The sequence below is a fragment of the Panulirus ornatus genome, chromosome 7 (assembly GCF_036320965.1).
Source record: "Panulirus ornatus isolate Po-2019 chromosome 7, ASM3632096v1, whole genome shotgun sequence".
Classification (NCBI taxonomy): Eukaryota; Metazoa; Arthropoda; class Malacostraca; order Decapoda; family Palinuridae; genus Panulirus; species Panulirus ornatus.
Window position 1 is genome coordinate 22,695,398 of NC_092230.1, and position 17,370 is coordinate 22,712,767.

General features: G+C 39.8%; 1 protein-coding gene across 2 annotated transcripts in view; it reads right to left on the reverse strand.

Annotated features, from left to right (window-relative positions):
• Positions 1-7,022: 7,022 nt before the first annotated feature.
• The window catches only part of LOC139749451 (uncharacterized), an 86,291-nt gene continuing 75,943 nt past the window's right edge, over positions 7,023-17,370 (reverse strand). For both annotated transcript variants that reach the window (XM_071663327.1, XM_071663328.1), the window contains one exon: positions 7,023-7,880. In XM_071663327.1, coding sequence (XP_071519428.1) covers positions 7,621-7,880 — 260 coding nt within the window. In that variant the 3' untranslated portion in view covers positions 7,023-7,620. The remainder of the gene's footprint in view (positions 7,881-17,370) is intronic.

Sequence of the window (17,370 nt, forward strand, 5' to 3'; positions counted from 1 at the left end):
TTATGTTATATATTCATTTATTTTGCTTTGTCGCTGTCTCCCGCATTTGCAAGGTAGTGAAAGGAAACAGAAAAAAGAAGTGGCCCAACCCACCCCGATACACAAGTATATACACACACGTCCACACACACAAATATACATACCTATACATCTCAATGTACACATATATATACACACACAGACACATACATATATACCCATGCACACAATTCACACTATCTGCCTTTATTCATTCCCATCGCCACCTCGCCACACATGGAATACCATCCCCCTCCCCCCTCATGTGTGCGAGGTAGCGTTAGGAAAAGATAACAAAGGCCCCATTCGTTCACACTCAGTCTCCAGCTGTCATGCAATAATGCCCGAAACCACAGCTCCCTTTCCACATCCAGGCCCCACAGAACTTTCCATGGTTTACCCCAGACGCTTCACATGCCCTGATTCAATCCACTGACAGCACGTCAACCCCAGTATACCACATCGATCCAATTCACTCTATTCCTTGCCCGCCTTTCACCCTCCTGCATGTTCAGGCCCCAATCACTCAAAATCTTTTTCACTCCATCTTTCCACCAAAAATTTGGTCTCCCACTTCTCCTCGTTCCCTCCACCTCCGACACATATATCCTCTTGGTCAATCTTTCCTCACTCATTCTCTCCATGTGACCAAACCATTTCAAATTTGAAACCATTTCAAAACACCCTCTTCTGCTCTCTCAACCACGCTCTTTTTATTTCCACACATCTCTCTTACCCTCACATTACTTACTCGATCAAACCACCTCACACCACACATTGTCCTCAAACATCTCATTTCCAGCACATCCACCCTCCTGCGCATAACTCTATCCATAGCCCACGCCTCGCAACCATACAACATTGTTGGAACCACTATTCCTTCAAACATACCCATTTTTGCTTTCCGAGATAATGTTCTCGACTTCCACACATTCTTCAAGGCTCCCAGAATTTTCGCCCCCTCCCCCACCCTATGATCCACTTCCGCTTCCATGGTTCCATCCGCTGCCAGATCCACTCCCAGATATCTAAAACACTTCACTTCCTCCAGTTTTTCTCCATTCAAACTTACCTCCCAATTGACTTGACCCTCAAACCTACTGTACCTAATAACCTTGCTCTTATTCACATTTACTCTTAACTTTCTTCTTTCACGCACTTTACCAAACTCAGTCACCAGCTTCTGCAGTTTCTCACATGAATCAGCCACCAGTGCTGTATCATCAGCGAACAACAACTGACTCACTTCCCAAGCTCTCTCATCCACGACAGACTTCATACTTGCCCCTCTTTCCAAAACTCTTGCATTCACCTCCCTAACAACCCCATCCATAAACAAATTAAACAACCATGGAGACATCACACACCCCTGCCACAAAACTACATTCACTGAGAACCAATCACTTTCCTCTCTTCCTACATGTACACATGCCTTACATCCTCGATAAAAACTTTTCACTGCTTCTAACAACTTGCCTCCCACACCATATATTCTTAGAACCTTCCACAGAGCATCTCTATCAACTCTATCATATGCCTTCTCCAGATCCATAAATGCTACATACAAATCCATTTGCTTTTCTAAGTATTTCTCACATACATTCTTCAAAGCAAACACCTGATCCACACATCCTCTACCACTTCTGAAACCACACTGCTCTTCCCCAATCTGATGCTCTGTACATGCCTTCACCCTCTCAATCAATACCCTCCCATATAATTTACCAGGAATACTCAACAAACTTATACCTCTGTAATTTGAGCACTCACTCTTAACCCCTTTGCCTTTGTACAATGGCACTATGCACGCATTCTGCCAATCCTCAGGCACCTCACCATGAGTCTTACATACATTAAATAACCTTACCAACCAGTCAACAATACAGTCACCCCCTTTTTTAATAGATTCCACTGCAATACCATCCAAACCTGCTGCCTTGCCGGCTTTCATCTTCCGCAAAGCTTTTACTACTTCTTCTCTGTTTACCAAATCATTTTCCCTAACCCTCTCACTTTGCACACCACCTCGACCAAGACACCCTATATCTGCCACTCTATCATCAAACACATTCAACAAACCTTCAAAATACTCACTCCATCTCCTTCTCACATCACTACTACTTGTTATCACCTCCCCATTAGCGCCCTTCACTGAAGTACCCATTTGCTCCCTTGTCTTACGCACTTTATTTACCTCCTTTTTATTCTCCCTAAAATTTAATAATACTCTCTCACCCCAACTCTCATTTGCCCTCTTTTTCACCTCTTGCACCTTTCTCTTGACCTCCTGTCTCTTTCTTTTATACATCTACTCAATTTCATTTTTTCCCTGCAAAAATCGTCCAAATGCCTCTCTCTTCTCTTTCAATAATAATCTTACTTCCTCATCCACCACTCACTACCCTTTCTAATCAACCCACCTCCCACGCTTCTCATGCCACAAGCATCTTTTGCGCACTCCATCACTGATTCCCTAAATACATCCCATTCCTCCCCCACTCCCCTTACTTCCATTGTTCTCACCTTTTTCCATTCTGTACTCAGTCTCTCCTGGTACTTCCTCACACAAGTCTCCTTCCCAAGCTCACTTACTCTCACCACCCTCTTCACCCCAACATTCACTCTTCTTTTCTGAAAACCCATACAAATCTTCACCTTAGCCTCCACAAGATAATGATCAGACATCCCTCCAGTTGCACCTCTCAGCACATTAACATCCAAAAGTCTCTCTTTCGCGCGCCTGTCAATTAACACGTAATCCAATAACGCTCTCTGGCCATCTCTCCAACTTACATACGTATACTTATGTATATCTCGCTTTTTAAACCAGGTATTGCCAATCACCAGTCCTTTTTCAGCACATAAATCTACAAGCTCTACACCATTTCCATTTACAACACTGAACACCCCATGTATACCAATTATTCCCTCAACTGCCACATTACTCACCTTTGCATTCAAATCACCCATCACTATAACCCAGTCTTCTGCATCAAAACCACTAACACACTCATTTAGCTGCTCCCAAAACACTTGCCTCTCATGATCTTTCTTCTCATGCCCAGGTGCATATGCACCAATAATCACCCATCTCTCTCCATCAACTTTCAGTTTTACCCATATTAATCGAGAATTTACTTTCTTACATTCTATAACATACTCCTACAACTCCTGTTTCAGGAGTACTGCTACTCCTTCCCTTGCTCTTGTCCTCTCACTAACCCCTGACTTTACTCCTAAGACATTCCCAAACCACTCTTCCCCTTTACCCTTGAGCTTCATTTCACTCAGAGCCAAAACATCCAGGTTCCTTTCCTCAAATATACTACCTATCTCTCCTTTTTTCTCATCTTGGTTACATCCATACACATTTAGACACCCTAATCTGAGTCTACGAGGAGGATGAGCACTCCCCGCGTGACTCCTTCTGTTTCCCATTTTTTAGAAAGTTAATAATACAAGGAGGGGAGGATTTCTGGCCCCCCCCCCTCTCCTGTCCCCTCTAGTTGCCTTCTACGACACGTGAGGAATGCGTGGGAAGTATTCTTTCACCCCTATCCCCAGGGATAATATATATATATACATACACACACACATACACACATATACACACACACACACACACATATATATATATATACATACACACACATATACACACATACACACACACACACACACACACACACATATATATATATATATATATATATATATATATATATATATATATATATATATATATATATACATATGAAAAATGTAAGAAATAATTTAGAAAACTGAAACTTCTAGCTTGAAATGAACTGAAAAAATGAATGTCACATAATGGTTCAGCCTCTGGCTATGGAAAAGGGAAATGTATAATTATGTACATGTGTATATATGTATATGTCTGTGCGTGTATACAGATGTATACGTTGAGATGTATAGGTATGTGTATTTGCGTGTGTGGACGTGTATGTATATACATGTGTATGTGGGTGGGTTGGGCCATTTCTTTCGTCTGTTTCCTTGCGCTACCTCGCTAACGCGGGAGACCGACAAAGCAAAATAAATAAAAATATGAATCTTTCGCCAGATCCATAAATGCCACATACAAATCTGTCTGTTTCTCTAAGTACTTCTCATGTACATTCTTCATTGCAAACACTTGATCCTAACATCCTCTTCCACTCCTGAAACCATGCTTCCTCCCCAATCTGATGCTCTGTGCATGCCTTTACTCTCTCAGTCACTACCTGCCATCCAATTTACCAGGTACAGTTAACAGAATTACACCTCTCTAGTTTGAACACTCACCTTTATCAACATTGCCTTTACACAATGGCACTATACATGCATTCTGCCATTTTTAAGGCACCTCACCATAATCTATTCATACGATGAAAATCCTAACTGACCAATCAACAACACTGTCATCCCTTTTTTTTTAATAAATTCAACAGCAATACCATCCACTCCAGCTGCTTTGTCATATTTCAATATATGTAAGGATTTTACAACCACTTCTCACTTAAGCAAGCCACACTCCAAGAATCTCTCTCTATGTACCACCCCAACCCCAACACCGTACACATGCCACTCCATCATCAAACATATTCAATAGTCCTTCAAAATACTCACTTCATCAGTAACTGTTATCACTTCCCCTTTAGGCCCTTTCACTGATGCTCCTATATTTTCTTTTGTTCTTTACCTTGTTCCAAAACATCATCTTACTTTCCTTCAAGTTTGCAGATACTCATTCACCCCAACTCTCATTTGCCTCTTTTTCAACCCCTGCACCTTTCTCTTGACCTCCTGCTGCTTTCTTATACATTCCCCAATCATTTGTATTCCTTTCCTGTAAGTACTGCCCAAACACCTCCCTTTCATCTTTCACTAGCAACCTTACTTCTTACCACCAATCATTACCCTTTCTAATCTGCCAACCTCCCACCTTTCGCATGCCATATGTATCTCTCGCACATGCCAGCACCACTTCCCTAAATACCCCCCATTCCACATCCACTCCCCTTGCTTCATTTGCTCTCACCTTTTCATATTCTATGCTCATCTCTCTTGGTATTCCTTCATATAAATCTCTTTTCCAAGCTCACTTGCTTTTGCTACTCTCTTCTCAATGGTAATTTCCTCTTTTCCTAAAACCTCTACAAATCCTCACCCTTGCCCCTACATGACAGTAATCCAACATCCCAGCCATTGCCCCTTTCAGCTCATTTACATGCACAAGTCTCTCTCTTACATGCCTATCAATTAATATATAATCCAATACTATTCACTCACCATCTTTCCTACATACATGTACTTGTGGATGTCCCTCTTTGTAAACCAAGTATTCCTTACAACAGATGATCCTTTTTCAGCACACAACTCTACAAGCTGTTCACCATTTTCATTCATAATACTGAATACCCATGCCCCCTAATTATACCCTCAACTGTCACATCACTCATCTTTGCCTTCGAATCATCCATTGCTAATACCCAGTCTCTTGCATCAAAAACTGCTGATGCACCCACTCAGCTGCTTCCAAAACACTTGCCTCTCATGATCTTTCTTTTCATGGGCACATACATAAGCACTAATAATCATCCATCTCTTGCCATCCACTTTCATTTTGACCCACATCAGTTTAGATTTCACAGCCTTACATTCCCACACTTCCATAACTCCTGCTTCAGGAGTAGTGTTACTCCTACAACTTCCTGGTGCATTACACATGATAGCTAGAAAATGGATGTGAGCGCATGAGGCCTTTTATTTGCAGGTTCCTGGTACTACCTCGCTAACACAGGAAAGAGTGAACAAGTTGATATAAACAGAAAAGACCAATGAGAATAATGTTAAATTGTTTTCAAGTGTACCAGAATGACAATTTTTTCATGCTCGATTACTGTTTCCTGCATTGTCGGGGGTATCACCACAAACAGACCAAGAGAAGCCCCGTCAGTTTGTATCCTTTCTCTAGCAGTCATGTATAATCAATTCACTGAAAACACAGTTCGCTATCCACAACCAGGCCCTACAGAACTTCCCATGGTAAATGATTTTTTATATTGAATTTTGTTTCTATAAGTTGAAGAGCCAAGAGAATCCAAAACAGCAAAGAGTAAGGCTTAAGAATGTATTAATGGTGACTGCCATATAGCTGTGCAGCATTGCAAGTATAGCCTGTGGAGAAAGGTACAGCATGGTGCAACCAATAACATGTAGTCAGAACATGTGTGGTTTTAGAATTATATGAAGCAAATGAAAATGATGTTTAAGTCTTTTCAAATGGTGGTTACAGAATAGTGGCCTTAATAATCATGGTTGTCGATAGCACTAAAACCAAAATAACCAACCATATAGCAAGATGGAAGACAAATCTAAGAAAACTGATGGAGAAAAAGAGAGCACGGATGGAGCTAAGTCTGCCAGAAAATAGAGATGAATGAAGGGCAAAGAGTAAAAAATACAAAGCCTAGAACTGAAAAAAAGTTCCCATTGTATCAAAATACAAATACTCCCTTTCTAATCTAAACACTGTCTATATTCAAGGTAATTCCCTCTGTTCTCCCCATATCCTTAATAGTCCATATTCTTAAGGATTGGAATCACTGCCACATTTGTAAGGATTTGCTAACATATTTCATTTTCCTCCAAACATGCGCATCATGCCATCCATTCAAATCTATGAATTAAGATTCTGTCTAACCCATTGAGATATCCTGTCCAAGTCTGGGTTTATTGAGGAAACTGTCAAGACAAGATGCAGATCAAGTGAAAGAGGTAGCAGAATTGAAGGATGTGGATGAATGCATTGTTGAGTCATCAGTGTATAAGGGAAATGGATTACTTGTGGAGGGGAAATCGTTGAAAAAATAAAAAGGAAGAAAAGTGCTGTATAATAAGCAAACATCACTGTTGTACTAGTTTGAACACTGTAAAAAAATAAATTGTAGTTACACAACATTCTCATCCACTACTGCACAATGAAAAGGTATAAGGATTAATCATTCTTATAAGCAAGATCATGCATTACTTTTTATCATACACTGTAAATGTGAATGAACAATGGTATCCATCAATGACTTATAAATACTAGTTAAAATGAACAGCACACCATCACCAACTACTCACTTATTATATAAATCAATAAAATCAAAACAACTATAAAATACCCTCAAAAAGAACTGGTCAATACATCATACACTGAAATATCATTTCCAATTATAATTAAGTTTTCTTGATGTATGAATAATTCATCAAAATAATTTCATGATGTATAACTTCACTTTTCTTAAAACAGACATTAGCACAATAAGATCAAGTTAATGTAAAAAAAAAAAAAAAAGGTAAGTATAAAAGTCTTGCAGCAGCTGGCTTACAGAGCCCATTAGCAAGGCTGTCAATACTTGAATGTAAGGTGAATACAAATGATGAACCGATGGATACATGCAAAGCAAGTGTACCTATAATGAAAATAAAAAAAGATGCATCAAAGTGCAATTGCTACCTTTTTACGTGGGATAACAAGTATGATTCAAAATGACCATGCAAGGTGCTATCTCTTGTAATGTTATTTGTTTCTGCTATATTTGTAGTTCTTTGCTCTCACTTTTTTGTAAAAAAACTTAAAATCTTTAATTGTTTTTTCTTGGAATCCAGTGCTTTATCTTTCTTTAATACCGTGGATTTCTTCTTGGGTGAGTCCTTTGTTCGAGACTGTGGTGAATTCTTAGTTTTAGTTTGTGAAGCACTATCAGTTTTAGTTGGAGAAATTTCCATCTTATTCCCTGGAAAAGCTTCTTTCTTGGGTGAAACAGACTCCTCTTCCCCTGAGTCATCAACATACTCATATTCCTTATTTGTCACTGTAAGAGACATAAGAAAACACAGTGTAATTCAGCAAGTTCCTTGAATAAGAGCTTTATTTTAGATACAAATGAAATAAAAACTTAACTATACTTGCATTACTCGTTCAAGTGATTAAAATTTAAAATTGCAATTCTTCACATGCTATGCAGAAATTTCTATCAATTTTCTGCACACATGAACAGAAGCTCTGTCAGAATTATCCCAAACACACTAATCATTATATATTTATCTGCATATTTCATGTTCAAAATCAGCTATAACAAAAGAAGTGTTTCACTGCTTTTTCATTAACACCTGTGAAATTATTTTCGTGTCTAGATTCCATTCCTGAAAAATAAACTGACATACAACTCTTACAGGTAACAGAGAAGTAACTTTCAATTTTTTTTCCATTTACCAAAACAGAACCAAAATCTTAAGCTACAGTGAAAAGAAAATTCAATGAAATCAAATTCTACAGTATGCATATGCTGTATCCATAATTCCACACAATAAATGATAATGCTAAGTCAGGTACTTTGAAGATCTGCTTTGTTTCTTCAGTTAGTTACAGTATACCATCTATATGTGCAACTGAGTTCAAAGGAATAATTCCTGAGACAGGATATATTCAATTCCTTTAATTTCATCAACTATCTGCTACATGGTATACTTTCTCTGGATTGTCATGGCCCCAAGATATCTAATTGTTATACTTGACATATTTTCATCTATACCTGAAATAAGAGGTGGAATTATAGAATTCTTGAGGAAAAGAGGAGTTGTGAGGAATTTTTGATGGATAGATGGACAAAAACTGGGTTTTGTTAATGTCTGAGCATACTGAGGGAGCTGTGTTGAGATGAGATGTAGATCAAGTGAAAGAAGGAACAGAATTGAAGAATGTGGAGGAATGCAATGGAGAGTTGTCAGCACACAAGTGCATTTGGTCATTTGTAGAAGAAAAGAAATCACTGATAGAAAGAAAGACAAAAAAAACAGGAGACAGGACAGAGCCTTGAGGGACACAGCTGTTGATGGAGAAAGGGGGAGATGATGCATCAACAAACATGGAGACATTGGCCAGAAAAGGAAGCTAGATATGAGGGAGCAAAATGAGTGAGGGAAGCTAAAAAAGGGAGTTTAGAAATGAGACCCCAATGCCACACCATTAAAATCTTTAGACATATCAAGGGCAACTACATAGGATTCCTCAAAATCTCTTAGGGATTATGAACAAGCATATGTAGGACAGGAAAGAATACCACCAGTGGATCTCACCTCATGGAAGCCATACTGGTGATCAGAAAGAAGATTGAGTGAGATTGTCTGAGGGTAAGAGTTGAGGAGGGATTCAGATTTTGGAAACAGTTGATGTCAAAGCATACATAGCACCTTCCAAAAAGCATCATAATCAACCCTATTATGCTTTCTCTAGATCCATAAATGCCAAATACGTATCCTTTTCCTATTCTTAATACATCTCTCATCTTCTACCGCTACTAAAGCTAAATTTTTCCTCCCCAGCATGTTCTGAGCATGCCACCACCTGTTTAATCACCACTCTCCCATACAACTTACCAGCCATAGTCAAAAGATTTATACCTCTGTAATCTGAACATTCACTTTTGTTCCCCTTGCCTTTATACCTTGCCTTTATGTGCCAATGCTTCTTCTCTGCCCAAAGGTAGGGAAACAGCACTCCCCTTATGTCTTTTGTTCTCACCTTTTTCCATTCTGATCTCAGTCTCTCCTGGTACTTCCTCACACAAGTCTCCTTCTCAAGCTCTTCACCCCAACATTCTCTCTTCTTTTCTGAAAACCTCTACAAATCTTCATCTTTGCCTCCACAAGATAATGATCAGACATCCCTCCAGTTGCACCTCTCAGCACATTAACATCCAAAAGTCTCTCTTTGGCGTGCCTATCAATTAATACATAAGCCAATAACGCTCTAGCCATCTCTCCTACTTACATACGTATACTTATGTATATCTCTCTTTCTAAATCAGGTATTGCCAATCACCAGTCCTTTTTCAGCACATAAATCTACAAGCTCTTCACCATTTCCATTTACAACACTGAACACTCCATGTACACCAATTATTCCCTCAACTGCCAAATTACTCACCTTTGCATTCAAATCACCCATCACTATAACCCGGTCTTGTGCATCAAAACTACTAACACACTCATTCAGCTGTTACCAAAACACTTGCCTCTCATGATCTTTCTTCTCATTCCCTGGTACATACGCAACAATAATTACCCATCTCTCTCCATCAACTTTCAGTTTTACCCATATCAATCTAGAGTTCACTTTCTTACACTCTATCGCATACTCCCACAACTCCTGTTTCACGAGTAGTGCTACTCCTTCCTTTGCTCTTGTCCTCTCACTAACCCCTGACTTTACTCCCAAGACGTTTCCAAACCACTCTCTTCCCCTTTACCCTTAAGCTTCGTTTCACTCAGAGCCAAAACATCCAGGTTCCTTTCCTCAAACATACGACCTATCTCTCCTTTTTTCTCATCTTGGTTACATCCACACACATTTAGACACCCCAATCTGAGCCTTCGAGGAGGATGAGCACTCTCCGCACAACTCTTTCTTCTGTTTCCCCATTTAGAAAGTTAAAACACAAGGAGGGGAGGGTTTCTAGCCCTCCCACTCCTGTCCCCTTTAGTCGCCTTCTACAACATGTGGGGAATGCATGGGAAGTATTCTTTCTCCCCTATATGTGTGTATATGAGTGGATGGATTGTTCTTGTCTGTTTCCTGGTGCTACCTTGCTGATATGGGAAACATTGAAGTATAACAAATAAACATAAATAAAAATAGAATGTGAAAGATATTTACGGGTATGGGTGAGCAAGTTTCTTAAGCCGCAGCAACAATGTACTAAAGTGTGTAATAAGGCTAATAGGATGTCAGGGTTCATTAATAGAACTGTTAGCGATAAAACTCCTAGAGCACTTTATCTTGCGTTGGTGAGACCACGTTTGGATTATGCGGTCCAGTTTTGGGCTCAATATTTTGCTGCTGATAGAGTGTTTAGAGAGAGTACAAAGGCAAATGACAAAAATGATCCCTGTAATTAGAAACCTCACCTATGAAGAGAGGTTAAATATACAGAATTTACACTCACTTATGAGGAGGGGTAAAGGGGATGTGAACGAAGTCTTTAAATGGGTGAAGGTCATTAATAAAGGTAACATGAATAAAGTTATTAGAATGGAGCCACCAGATAGGACTGGAAATAAGAGATTCAATATGAACAAAAAAAAAAAAAATTAGGTTAGATGTGGGTAACTGTTGGTTCAGGAATAGGGTAGTAGATTTATGGAACAAGATGCCAAGTATAGTAGTGGAAGCTAGGTCTTTAGGTAGCTTTAAATGAAGGTTTGATGTGTTTATGGGTTCTGGCAGTTGGTTGTAAGGTGGACAGACTCAGGACCTGCCTATCATGGGCCAATAGGCCTCTTGCAGTGTCGTCACTTCGTATTTTTATTTATTTTACTTTGTCGTTGTTTCCCGCATTAGCGAGGTAGCGCAAGGAAACAGACAAAAGAATGGCCCAACCCACCCACATACACATCTATATACATACACATCCACACACACAAATATACATATATATACACACACAGACATATACACATATATACAAGTACATAATTCATACTGTCTGCCTTTAATCATTCCCATCACCACCCCGCCACACATGAAATTACAGCCCCCTTCCCCCGCATGTGCGCAAGGTAGCGCTAGGAAAAGACAACAAAGGCCACATTCGTTCACACTCACTCTCTAGCAGTCATGTATAATGCACTGAAACCACAGCTCCCTTTCCACAACCAGGCCCCACAGAACTTTCCATGGTTTACCCCAGATGCTCTACAAGCCCTGGTTCAATCCACTGACAGCACGTCGACCCCGGTATACCACATCGTTCCAATTCACTATATTCCTTGCATGCCTTTAACCCTCCTGCATGTTCAGGCCCCGATTACTCAAAGTCTTTTTCACTCCATCTTTCCACCTCCAATTCGGTCTCCCTCTTCTCCTCGTTCCCTCCACCTCTGACACATATATCCTCTTGGTCAATATTTCCTCACTCATTCTCTCCATGTGACCAAACCATTTCAAAACACCCTCTTATGCTCTCTCAACCATACTCTTTTTATTACCACACATCTCTCTTACCCTTACATTACTTACTTAATCAAACCACATCACACCACATAATGTCCTCAAACATCTCATTACCAGCACATCCACCCTCCTCCATACAACTCTATCTATAGCCCATGCCTCGCAACCATATAACATTGTTGGAATCACTGTTCCTTCAAACATACCCATTTTTGCTTTCCAAGATAACGTTTTCAACTTCCACACATTTTTCAACGCTCCCAGACCTTTCGCCCCCTCCCCTAACCTATGATTCACGTCTGCTCCCATAGATCCATCCGCTGCCAAATCCACTCCCAGATATCTAAAACACTTCACTTCCTCCAGTTTTTCTCCATTCAAACTTACCTCCCAATTGACTTGTCCCTCAACCCTACCGTACCTAATAACCTTGCTCTTCTTCACATTTACTCTTAGCTTTCTTCTTTCACACACTACCAAACTCAGTCACCAGCTTCTGCAGTTTCTCACACGAACCAGCCACCAGCGCTCTATCATCAGCAAACAACAACTGACTCACTTCCCAAGCTCTCTCATCCACAACAGACTGCATACTTGCCCCTCTTTCCAAAACTTGCATTCACCTCCCTAACAACCCCATCCATAAGCAAATTAAACAACCATGGAGACATCATGCACCCCTGCTGCAAACCTACATTCACTGACAACCAATCACTTTTCTCTCTTCCTACACGTACACATGCCTTACATCCTCGATAAAAACTTTTCACTGCTTCTAACAACTTACCTCCCACACCATATATTCTTAACACCTTCCACAGAGCATCTCTATCAACTCTATCTTATGCCTTCTCCAGATCCATATATGCTACATACAAATCCATTTGCTTATCTAAATATTTCTCACATATATTCTTCAAAGGTAACACCTGATCCACACATCCTCTACCTCTTCTGAAACCACACTGCTCTTCCCCAATCTGATGCTCTGTACATGCCTTCACCCTCTCAATCAATACCCTCCCATATAATTTCCCAGGAATACTCAACAAACTTATACCTCTGTAATTTGAGCACTCACTTTTATCCCCTTTGCCTTTGTACAATGGCACTATGCATGCATTCCGCCAATCCTCAGGCACCTCACCATGTGTCATACACACATAAACCTTACCAACCAGTCAACAATACAGTCACCCTCTTTTTTAATAAATTCCACTGCAGTACCATCCAAACCCACTGCCTTGCCGGCTTTCATCTTCTGCAAGGCTTTTACTACCTCTTCTCTGTTTACCAAATCATTCTTCCTAACCCTCTCACTTTGCACACCACCTCGACCAAAACACCCTATATCTGACACTCCATCATCAAACACATTCAACAAACCTTCAAAATATTCACTCCATCTCCTTTTCACATCACCACTACTTGTTATCACCTCCCCATTTGCCCCCTTTACTGAAGTTCCCATTTGTTCCCTTGACTTACACACTTTATTTACCTCCTTCCAAAACATCTTTTCATTCTCCCTAAAATACAATGATAATCTCTCACCCCAACTCTCATTTGCCCTCTTTTTCACCTCTTGCACCTTTCTCTTGGCCTTCTGCCTCTTTCTTTTATACATCTCCCAGTCATTTGCATTATTTCCCTGCAAAAATCGTCCAAATGCCTCTCTCTTCTCTTTCACTAATAATCTTACTTCTTCATCCCACCACTCACTACCCTTTCTAATCTGCCCACCTCCCATGCTTCTCATGCCACAAGCATCTTTTGCGCAAGCCATAACTGCTTCCCTAAATACATCCCATTCCTCCCCCACTCCCCTTACCTCCTTCGTTCTCACCTTTTTCCATTCTAAACTCAGTCTCTCCTGGTACTTCCTCACACAAGTCTCCCTCTCAAGCTCACTTACTCTCACCAATCTCTTCCCCCCAACATTCTCTCTTCTTTTCTGAAAACCTCTACAAATCTTCACCTTTGCCTCCACAAGATAATGATCAGACATCCCTCCAGTTGCACCTCTCAGCACATTAACATCCAAAAGTCTCTCTTTCGCACGCCTGTCAATTAACACATAATCCAATAACGCTCTCTGGCCATCTCTCCTACTTACATACCTATACTTATATATATCTCTCTTTTTAAACCAGGTATTGCCAATCACCAGTCCTTTTTCAGCACATAAATCTACAAGCTCTTCACCATTTCCATTTACAACACTGAACACCCCATGTACACCAATTATTCCCTCAACTGCCACATTACTCACCTTTGCATTCAAATCACCCATCACTATAACCCGGTCTTGTGCATCAAAACTACTAACACACTCACTCACCTGCTCCCAAAACACTTGCCTCTCATGATCTTCCTTCTCATGCTCAGGTGCATTTGCACCAATAATCACCCATCTCTCTCCATCCACTTTCAGTTTTACCCATATCAATCTAGAGTTTACTTTCTTACACTCTGTCACATACTCCCACCACCCCTGTTTCAGGAGGAGTACTACTCCTCCCTTACTCTCATCCTCTCACTAACCCCTGACTTTACCCCCAAGACATTTCCAAACCACTCTTCCCCTCTACCCTTGAGCTTCGTTTCCCTCAAAGCCAAAACATCCAGGTTCCTTTCCTCAAACATACTACCTATCTCTCCTTTTTTCTCATCTTGGTTACATCCACACACATTTAGACACCCCAATCTGAGCCTTCGAGGAGGATGAGCACTCCCCGCATGACTCCTTCTGTTTCCCCTTTTAGAAAGTTAAAATACAAGGAGGGGAGGGTTTCCAGCCCCCCACTCACGTCCCCTTTAGTCACCTTTTACGACAAGTGAGGAATGCGTGGGAAGTATTCTTTCTCCCCCTATATTCTTAAAAAATATATATATAAATAAGCTCAGCAGTTTTTTAAGCTATCATCGATACCCTACAGATACACATTAGCCTTCTACTGTCATTGTTACCACAGTTGTTTATACAGTTTATTTCTAATGTTTTCTTCAGAGTGTACCTGAATTTATAAAATATTTGTCTAAATGACTTTTGAAGGTATTCATAGTCTTAGCATTCATTACATCTGATGGTACCTTAATCCAGTATTCAACACACCTATAGGATAATGAGCTTTTTGCCACCTCTGTACATCTTTTAGCTATGAGTTTTATTCCATTGTCCTGGTAACCGTATTTTCTTGTATTTCAAATAGATGTTCATGAATTACTTTATTGAACTTGTTCAGAATTTTGAACATGGATTAAATCAGTGTGAAGTCTACGTTTTTTAAGGGAGAAGAGAAGCCTCTCTCAGTATGCTAGATACTTAAGGGATGGGAACAATCTTGTCACACGTCTTTGTCCTTGCTCTAATTTTTCATCTTTTTTATAGTCTGGGGGTCAAAACTGGTCTGCACATTCAAGGTGTGGTCTTGCTTGAGAATCATAAGAAGTGAAAATGGTTTCTGGTGTCTTGTAATATACGTTCCTCGCCATAAAACTTAACAGTTGATTCCCTTTTTTACTAGCTGCTTGACACTGTTTAGTGTACTTCAAATTGTTGCTAATGATATCTCTAAAGTCTTTTTTTTAATTTACTTAAGTTACCGAGTTTCCATATAGTTTGTAGTCGTAACGTATATTCTTGCCTTTAAAGTGCATAACTTTACACTTGTCTACACTAAAGTTCATTTGCAGTCTGTCTGACCACTCTGCTGGTAAGGTGAGATCTCTTTGAATCATTTTGCAGTCCCGTCTGTTTACAGCTCTACCTCCTAGCTTAGCATCATCAGCAAATTTGGAGATCTTAGATATGATAGGGTGGAAGATGTGGTTATGAATGGATCATGGTGAGGTGCCTTAGGATTGGCAGAACACCTATCTAGTGACAAGGTATAAAAGCAACGGGTAGAAAAAAAAAAAAAATGAATGTTCAAATTATAGATGCATGTTTGTAAAAAAAAAAAAAAAAAAAAAAAAAAAAAAAAATGAATGTTCAAATTATAGATGCATATGTTTGTTGAGTGTACCCATTAAATTGTTTAGGAGTGTGGTGACTGAGAGGATGGTGGCATGCACAGAGCTTCAGATTAAGTAAGAATAATGTTCCTTCGGGAGTGGTAGGAGATGTAAGGACCACGCTTTGCTATAAAGTATGTGTGTGAGATATACTTTGAAAAACAGGAGGACATGTGTGGCATTTATGGGTCGGAAGAAAGTAAATGATAGAGTTGATGGAGATGCTTTTTGGAAGGTGTTACAAAAATGTGGTGAGGGAGGAAAGCTGCTAGTAGTAGTGAAGAGCTTTTATCAAGAGTCAGCAAGGCTTGTGTGTAAGTGGGAAAAGACGAGGGTGGGTGGTTCCATGTGAAGGTGGGTCTGCAGCAGGGGTGTGCCATGTCATCAAAGCTGTTTCATCAGTTTATGGAAGGGGTAGTAAGGGTGGTGATGTACATAAACAAAAAAAACAAATAAATGATGGTTTACAGAGTTCAAGAGGCCATTCCGCTGAAAATATACAATTGAGGAATTACATAACATGGAAGCACAGTAGTAAACAGGTAATCAAAAAAGAGCTTAAGGTCAAGGGAGGGATGGATACTTCTACACTTTGAATAAGCACAGAAAGTTTTAGAGAGCGTATTTTTTGGTTTACACATTTAACAATAAGTGGTTATTATCTGAACATTAGGGGATGTAAAGTTACATACTGGTTGATCTGCAGTCATGCTGTATTGACACTATGTATTCAATGATGAACATTAAGTGATGTAAAGTTAAGTCAAATGCTTGTTGAATTCATTAATACTGAGTTGACACGTATTCAATGGTGAACATTAAGTGATGAATATCTTTACGGTGGTTTTGTTACAGTAATACACTAGTTGACACACATGTAAATTATGGGAAAACTAAGCTTTTGCTTGCTTAGCTGTGCACTTGTTCAGGGATTTTTTATGAAATTTACAGTAGGTAGTAGCTGGTAGACAGCCAGTGACCAGGGAGGTATAGTACTGGTACTACCCATTTGAGTATCAGAAGGGTAAAGGCTGCATACTGAGCCAGCAATTCAGTGGTTGTCAAGTTGCATTTCTTTGACCCATATAGCAGTCTTTCTGCCTCATACACATGTAGACTGTTGGCAATATGTCCATAAACATACAATCTCTTCTTTAACAATTCATTCTTCCTAACACTAGATTTTCCTGCGGTAAGTGCTATGCATCAGCCCTGCATTTTGGCAAAATTGTAAGAGCAATAGCAAGAAGTAGTAGGTAGGAACATTAGACAGGAGGATTAGCAAGAAACATAAGGGAGAAGTAGAAGGAAGTAACACTAGCTAGGAGCATTAG